General features: G+C 42.1%; 1 protein-coding gene across 2 annotated transcripts; it reads left to right on the top strand.

Annotated features, from left to right (window-relative positions):
• The first annotated feature begins 714 nt into the window (after window positions 1-714).
• Window positions 715-8,149, top strand: LOC134082154 (serine-rich adhesin for platelets). Of its 2 annotated transcripts, none has more exons than XM_062537802.1 (9): window positions 715-741; window positions 2,317-2,388; window positions 3,058-3,375; window positions 3,617-3,672; window positions 4,440-4,535; window positions 4,734-4,905; window positions 5,847-5,917; window positions 6,301-6,399; window positions 6,699-8,149. In XM_062537802.1, the coding sequence occupies exons 2-9, from the start codon at window positions 2,361-2,363 to the stop codon at window positions 6,954-6,956; spliced, it is 1,098 nt and encodes a 365-aa protein (XP_062393786.1). In that variant the 5' UTR covers window positions 715-741; window positions 2,317-2,360; the 3' UTR covers window positions 6,957-8,149. The 2 variants fall into 2 exon arrangements, with proteins under 2 accessions (XP_062393786.1, XP_062393787.1); XM_062537803.1 differs by having other exon boundaries at window positions 717-781.
• The last annotated feature ends 479 nt before the right edge of the window (window positions 8,150-8,628 follow it).

The following is an 8,628-nucleotide window of genomic DNA, read 5'->3' as shown; positions in this document are numbered from 1 at the left end:
TTGTTCATTGTTTTTCTTCACTGTTACTGGCCACCGGCTTTCAGAGGTCCAGGAAAAGAGACTGACCTGTTAGTGAACTAAAGGAGGGTTCACGGTGACACTTGATTTCAGTCACAGCTGATATACTTCAACCTCTCACCCAGTCTTGCCCATCTGTTAACCGCTCAGTTTAAGTCAAAGACAGACCAACCATTCTCATCAATAGATTACAAATGATTACATTGCTGTTAAACTAACGCTTTCAGAATGTTCTGACTATCTGAAGATATTTCAACAAACATTTTTGTCTGCCATTGATATAAGACCAGAAGACTGCATGGCTGATGACCAGGTAGCCATGACCACAAGTATAGGTAGCCATGACCACATGTAGGATGGCTCCCTGGATTAGATTAGAGTTCCGTATTTCATTTTGGAAATAATATGCTTGAGTGATGGAAAGAATGACCCAAAAATGAACTGATCCAAGTTTGTAAATTGATCCTCTCTATTGTGGCACACTCACACACGATTTTTGCAGGACCGAGGTCCCTCCCCACTGGTTCTACCAGTGGCTGGAAGGAAAGGTGGGTGATGGTTTCCACTAATTAGACAACCTCTGCCGTGATGTCACCAGGGCGAGGGAGAAAAGACATCCAGAGAGAGAGAGGGGGGAAAAAAGAGACAGAGAGAGAGAGCGAGTGGGAGAGAGAGGGAGGGAGGGAGAGAGCAGGAACAGACGAGACATAATCTAGCGTTGAGGTACACACATCTGACAGCTTGCTCTACCCATCTTTAAACAGTGAGTATCACTAATATAATTTTCATAGGCATACAGACTGCTGATGTTGTTTAGTGCAATGCCATGAACTATTTTGTATTACAAAGATACAGTATGAAGTAGGTTGCCATGGTTGCATACAGCAGTGATACAGCAGACTTAAAATAGTCAGGCAAGAACAATTTGAACTGAATTCAAAATATTACATGTCAGCTACTTTATCGCTTTGTGAAATTATTGTTAGGCCTACGTTAACATGTTTGGATTTTCCCCCCATAATAACACATTTGCATTGCTGTGCAGTTAATATAATGAACAAACAATAAAATGTAGGCCTGGCCTACCTATTTAGTGGTGATGGCTTCTGAACACATTTGGATAGAATATGTCTGATGCTTCCCCAACAAGCAGCCTATGATTCAGTTATATTGAATTACTGCAGCAATTGTTTATACTAGTTAAATGCGATGTGGCGCAATGGAAAGTGTACGGGACGAGTGCTTAGTTTCAAAGCAATTAGGCCTAATAGCAGAAGTTGAAAAATCGCAATTGAAACATTTTGTGGTTTTGAGTAGCCTACTGTATGTGCGTGTTGGTGTGATTTCAACTCGCATCACATGCCATGCACATTATTAAATCCTAGGTTTCAAATAAGTGCGAGTCTGACACGAAAATTAATATGTAGGCTACCTGGTGCGAAGGTGTTTCCAAGAAACAAAAAGGTATAGCTCAGGCTATGCCTATGCGCTACTAGGCTAGTTTTAAGTCTTGCGTCTTGCGCCACGCAGTTCCTATGGCGGTTACTAGCGAAGGGTTAGCCTTCCTCAAGGGAGTGAAATGTAACACGGAGCGTTGATGCCCTAGGGATACAAGTCAAGCAAACAAGTGTTAATTGTTGTTAGTATGTGGGCGCATGGGTTTACCTTAAGACAGTGCGAGTAGAAAAGCCAGGGGTTAATTTAACTGACAGGCTGTGCGTCATAGTGTCCACTCAGGAATCATGAGGCTTACCACAACATGAGTTGGAACCATTCGTTTTATGTGGTCAAATTTAACTGGCTGACTATCACTGCCGTGTACCATCGTATATTCACACGTGTGGGCCAGAAGGAAACGGAGCGCTGCAGAGTTGCCCTTACGCCCCCGGGTGACCTGCAGCTGCGGCCACTGCTTTGTGAACATGGGATCAGTTTCACCGGAACAATTACAGGCTGTTGGCGCAGCAATCCACCGATGACATGCCTCATGTAGATCAAAGACAGGCACAGGTGGGACTGCACGAACGGTCATGGCTGTTATGCAACCTCAATTAACTTCATAAAAACAGCGTGTGATCCTCAACTTGTCTGCGCAGAATACATGTGCAAATTCCCCGAATTGTATAGGCAATGTATTAAATAAGGCACAAAATGACATAACATTATAGCAACAATAACGTTTACCCAGTCAGTGGAATTATTCTTGATCAGGTCAAAAGTAGGTTTAATGTGGGCGAAACAAATCTGCACCTCCTTCATTTATTTATTTATTTATTTATTTATTTATTTTTACCGCAGACAGACAGCATTTAAAGAACTGATTCTACAGAGCAAAACTAAAGATGGCGTCATCAGTGCAGTATTCTAAAGGTAAGATGAAAATGTATTTTACAGGCCAATTAGTTCCACATCTTTAATGGATTTCGGCATGCCAGGTAGGTCTCACGAACATCTCAGGCCAGCCCCAGCCGTTGGGCAACTGGCTGGGGCACCTGCAGCACACGCCGGCGACCCGGGTTCGATTCCCTCCCCGTGGTCCTTTCCGGATCCCACCCCGATTCTCTCACCCATTCGCTTCCTGTCTCTCTCTACTGTCCTGTCCAAATTAAAGGCACAAAAGCCCCAAAAAAATGTACTTTAAAAAAAAAAGGAAAATATCATGAAATGTTGTTGATGACCTGTTGGAATACACATTCTGAAGATTAACTAGTGTAATGAGTTACTCTTAGACTAAAGAAAAAAAAAACAGAAAAAAAATTCTCATAAGGTTTAGATGAGCATATTTTTTGTTTTATTTTCATTTGTTTTAATTACCCCAACGTTGCTGGTAAAAAAAAAAAAAAAAAAAAAAACTTTGGATACACCTGGAGAACAGCATCAGTTATTGCATCATTTTCTTAATTTATTTCACTGCATGCTATTTTGAATTCTCTGTGTATTTTAATAGTCGTGCTGTTACTGTGAGACAAGTACATCCTGAATCATGATAAACAAATGGATGTCACAGATAGTTATCTCTCTCCTTGCTTTTTCAAACAGGTGTGCTGGTCTTCCTAATATGCCAAGTGTGGCTTCCCTCATTTGCGTCAAGTCAGTCATCCACTGCGACAGCGACCTCACCTATGTCCATGGCAACATCTTCTGTCTCCATGTCGACTGATTCACCACCGACAACAAATGTAATGATGACATCTTCAATGGCGGCTAGCTCCTCATCCTCCTCCATGCCCATGGCCTCAACATCCACAGCCGCCACAACCACAGCTTCTATGGCAAGTTCTACTGCAATGTCTGCATCAACTAGCATGGCTTCCACAAGTACCGCGTCTGCCATGACCACAGACAGCACCTCAATGAGTGAGTCAGAGAAGCAGTTATTGTTTTGTAAACTGTGCGTGTGTGTGTGTGTGTGTCTCCGTGTGTGTGCGTGTGTGTGTGTGTGTCTCTGTGTCTGTGTGTGTGTGTGTGTGTGCGTGTGTAACAGTGCTGCATGACTTAATGACTTTGTGTTAATCTGTGTATTTTTACCTGTGAAGCACTTTGGCATGAAATGTGATATACAAATTAAACTTTCTTACTTACTTACTTACCTTTCCAGGTTCAATGAGCACCAGCTACCCTGGCAGCAGCACCATGATGCCCCCCAACAGCACGGTGAGGGCAGGATGAATTTTGAACAGCAGAACCATACGTTGCTACCTCTAATGATACGCATAACAGACGCACTTTATCCTCACGCGGAGGCTACATTGGGCATGTAGTTGAAGCATTCCGTTCCATCCTCCTTGGCAGAGGTGTCAAACATAAGCCCCTGGGGGCCAGATCAGGCGTACCGGCAGGTTTCATACGGCCCTAATTGTTTTCAGCCATGTGTAATAAGCATGATCTGTATCATATGATAAATTGATCATCCTCAGGAAGGAACAGACTGAAAAAAACTGTCAGCAGTAGGTCAGCAGTAGGTACATGGAGGTAGGATATTTCAAGACAGAAAGAGCAGTGCATGGTAGCAGTATAATTTGTACTTGTTGTTCATAAGCGTCAATGTCAATGTATTTGTATAGCACTTTAAAAAACAACAACAGTTGACCAAAGTACTGTAAAACAAACAATCAGACAAACAAGAAAAATACATAAGACAAAACAGGCTAGATGGAGCGGCGTAGTCGCCAGCGTGCCCGTGACACCAAGACAAGCAAACAAATTTAAACAAATAATGGAGCAGCGTAATCGCCAGCGTATCCGTGACACTAAGACATACAACGTTTACATTTACATTTACAAACATAAGTGGGTATAAAGGAGTGTATCATCATGCTATCATCATCATCATCATCATCATCACTCTTAGAGTGAGCTCAAAGTGGGGCCTTCCCCGGAGGAGAGTATGCTAAATGTTCAAACTTGCTTCATCCTCACAGATCTCCTGCCGGTCCTTCAACTGTGATTCCAACTGTAAATGGATGTTTATGAATATGAGCTCCAGCCCTTGCCCTTCCAATTCCAACTACTGTGAGGTGACTGACAATTAAATGATGGAAACCTTGTTTTGAAATATTAGAGTGTAATGTATACCCCCGCTATAACCTTATATCCTTCAGTTTGGTTTTCATTAGTAGATCAGTGCTGAAAATATTTGCCTATCCGTTGTGCTTAGCCTTCATCCGAGTGATCATTGTTCTATTTCTGTGTCTTTGTTGTTGTTTTGTTTACAGTTACGGAAATTGAATGACTCGATGTACTCAGTGGGATGTGTAGACTCCTGTGACCTCAACTCCAACGGCTGTGCAAACGACTCCCAGATCAGCTGTGTGAAGGACTGCTGCAACACGACGGACTGCCTCAACTCCACCATCCAGAGCATGGATCGCACCACAGAAACCACAGGTATCTATTCAACTATCCAAGAGAGCCAGTCTTAAAGAAACCACAGGTATCTATACTATCCAAGAGAGCCAGGCTTAAAGAAGCCACAGGTATCTATACAACTATCCAAGAGAGCCAGGCTTAAAGAAACCACAGGTATCTATACTATCCAAGCGAGCCAGGCTTAAAGGCACAATTTGTGATCCAGTAAACTTATCAGAATTTGAGTCTGGAAACACACATTCGGATTTGATTATGGGGGGGGGGGGGGTGGTTTCAACTTCCTCTGCATGCAATTGCATCCACCTAACCATTCAAAGCAACAAATAATGTGGATCCCAAAAATCAAGTTTCAGGTTCAGTCCCCAATAGACACGGGTTTGAGGCCGGGTAGGGTAACTGCTCGTTCCCTTCATTCCAATCGGTATCAGAAGTGGGATAGCTTGCTGTAAGGCAGTTGGAGGTGTGCCCAATATGTGAGCTGTACGAGGGACGCCCATATTAGATGAACCTCAGTGTGGGGGATGCCGACCATAGAGATGTGAGAAGCTATTGTGTATAGGGAAGGGCAAAGTAATGCATCTGGTGTGTGTGTGCGTGTGCGTGTGTGTGTGCGTGTGCGTGTGCGTGTGTGGTGAGGTGCCAACAAGTCTGGAACTATGACGGTGCTGTTAAGATGCAGCCTGCAGGTTTAATAATAACAGTTTGGGATACTCATCCTTGTATTTGCTATTAGTTTTGTTCATAGCCAGGTATCATAGTCTACCATGATTGTCTTATAACAGCTGATACAAAGTCTGCTCCATACTGTACAGTACGTTACAACTAGTGATCCTGGCTGAAGTGATCCTGAGACCAGACTTGGAGACTTAATACATAGTAATATCATTGTTAAGCCATATTTGTGTCTGTCTGTTTGTCTTCCTAATGTTCATTCACCTTTTCTTCCCCTCCTACAATAGTTGCCCCGGCAACAACACCTGTTGTGATGACTACCATGCAGCCAACAAACCAACCGACCCAGCAAAACAATGTACGATAAACAAGTGTAGCAAGGGCACAACACACAAGTGACATTGTCATTAGTAGCCCATTATAAATATTATCTACTATATTTTGTACATGTTTTCCATAAATGTATCAATACATACCGTAATTTCCCAAGTATTAGCTGCAGCTTATACATTGATTTTGAAAAAAAAAACTTCAGCTATGAGGTTACAGTAATACACAGGAGCAGTTAATATGGTATTGATGGTTTTGTTTCTTTTAACTTGCATGAAAGTCTTGTAGCTTATGCACAATGCGACTAATACACAGGACATACTGTAGGCATGTGCAAAATGAATTGTTCATGTAAATATGTAAGCTCAAGGAAAATCAGTGAACTTATTTAATCATGCCCTCTGTCAACAGGGGATGAAATGTAAAATGATGACCTGTACCGGGGCAGACTGCTACAAAAATACTGATGCACCGATGATGTGGTGTTACGGCCAAAACAATTACTGTGCGGTAAGCTCATCTGCATGGATCATGCTCCAGTAATGTGTTTCTTTTCAGCAACAGCATTCATTGGCCGACTCTGCTATGTGCGGTAATTTGTACACAGTGTTTCTTACTTCACCTCTTTCACCAACACAGTAAAACTTAGAAGTGTAACATTTGACATTTTTATGAATAAAAAAGTATGATGTTATTGTGTTCAATTACCCCCCTTTTTTCAAAAATGAATGACACCATGCACATTCTGAGTAGTGTTGAAATCAACTCTTAAAGAGTTAACTCAGTACTATTGATTTTGCTGTGCACAGTTAAAGAAGAGCACGGATGGATCGGTAATCTCATGGATGGCTGGATGCACCAGTGACTGCACCCAAGGGACTGCCTGTACGAGCTCGACGGACACTTGCTACCAGGAGTGCTGTGAAGCGTCGGCCATGGGTGATTGCCTTAAGCTCGATGGCACAGTGGCCATGCCCAACTCAGAGGCCAACAGAGCCATATTCTCTCCCTTGATGTTGCTGGTCACCACCTTGATGGCCTGGCTAGTCATGGGTGACCAGCTGTAACATCTTCTGAGGACATATGGCTTTCTGCTGCAGTTCAAGGATATAAGACTGACTCCTTTTCATAGAATGTGTGTGTCTGTGCCTGTGCCTGTGCGTGTGCGTGTGTGTGTGTCTGTGTCTGTGTGTGTGTTTGTGTCTGTGTCTGTGTGTGTGTTTGTGTCTGTGTCTGTGTCTGTGTCTGTGTGTGTGTGTGTGTGTGTGTGTGTGTGTGTGTGTGTGTGTGTGTGTGTGTGTGTGTGTGTGTGTGTGTGTGTGTGTGTGTGTCTGTGTCTGTGTCTGTGTCTGTGTGTGTGTCTGTGTGTGTGTGTGTGTGTGTGTGTGTGTGTGTCTTTGTGTGTGTATTTCGATTGTGCATATACGTAGATTAACTGTTTGGGGAGTGGATATGGTCATATATATGAGTGTATGCCCATGTATGTGAGAGCATGTGTTTATATGCGTCTATCTTTCTCTTTTTCTCAGTGTAGATTATATTGGCATTTCACCTCATACCTCCTTGTCTACTCAAGGTCTTAGATGCGTTCTTATGATCTTAGGCACGCTCAGCATGTACATTCCAGCTCACAAACAGGCGTCAGGCATACTCCTCCTGGCTCATATTCCGTCAGTTTGGTTTCTCCCATGTTCTAAGTGGGAAGATGACATGGTTCTCCTCAACATATATAGGCGACTGATAACAGATATTTATTTTCAGTATTTACAACAGTAAATTAAATTATTTAACTATTCCGTTTAAGACCCCCTACTGTCCCTAATACTGTAATATGACAGGCCCGTGTCAAAGTGTCTATTTAATGCTGATATTTTAATTTAACAAACTAACAATGCAGACCCAAAGATGAGATGATATTAGAATATACTGTATATTATTTGGCCTACTGTTGTTTACACCCCTGTTATGTGACAGTGTACATAGCTATATTCATAGAGTAAGATTGCTGCCAAAAAGGAAATGTTTTTGCACTTTATGCATACAAATAACAATGACAGATTTATTATTCTTGTTGAAATGAAAGATCTTGATAATGGAATCATTTTTTTTTCTTTTAATTATTGATATGATATGAAGTGCTAGCAAACAGAACAGTCTCCACAGATAACTTATACCAATATCTCTCCATGTGAAATGAGCAGAATTGTAATACACATATCACCATTATATATGGCAATGTTTAGAAACTATTCTTTTGAAATTAAATAAACTTGTGTGTTTAATCCAAAGCATTATTGTACCTCAATTGTAGCCTTTGAACTTGCACAGTTTACACCAGAAAAATGCTCTTTGAATGTCACCCATGAAATAAATGCAGATATGGAGCACTCTACAAATAATAATTAGGCTATGTATAATCACAATGTAGGCCTCAATCTGGCATATTGCCAGAGAAAGAGTTGGGAGGGGAACCACTTCCAAGCCCAATATCTGACGTCACCCTTGTAATCAGTGCGTGGCAATTCGGAAGTCTACAAGTGTAGCTGAAGAAGGCGAAGCACATCTGGAGGAGCGACGGATTAAAGGACTGTGATTCATTCAGAAGACTAAACTGGCTTTGTCTAGAGAATGCAAAATAGGCCTGTACGACGAATCTGTCGATGTCTATACCGGAATATTCTCTTGGCTGTTTTAACACATCAACGGTACTAGCCAGTGCAAGCTAACGGTTCGTCTCGT

Source organism: Sardina pilchardus, chromosome 6 (assembly GCF_963854185.1).
Source record: "Sardina pilchardus chromosome 6, fSarPil1.1, whole genome shotgun sequence".
NCBI classification, from domain to species: domain Eukaryota; kingdom Metazoa; phylum Chordata; class Actinopteri; order Clupeiformes; family Clupeidae; genus Sardina; species Sardina pilchardus.
Note: the sequence above shows the minus strand (reverse complement) of the source record. Positions and strands in the feature narration are given on the sequence as shown.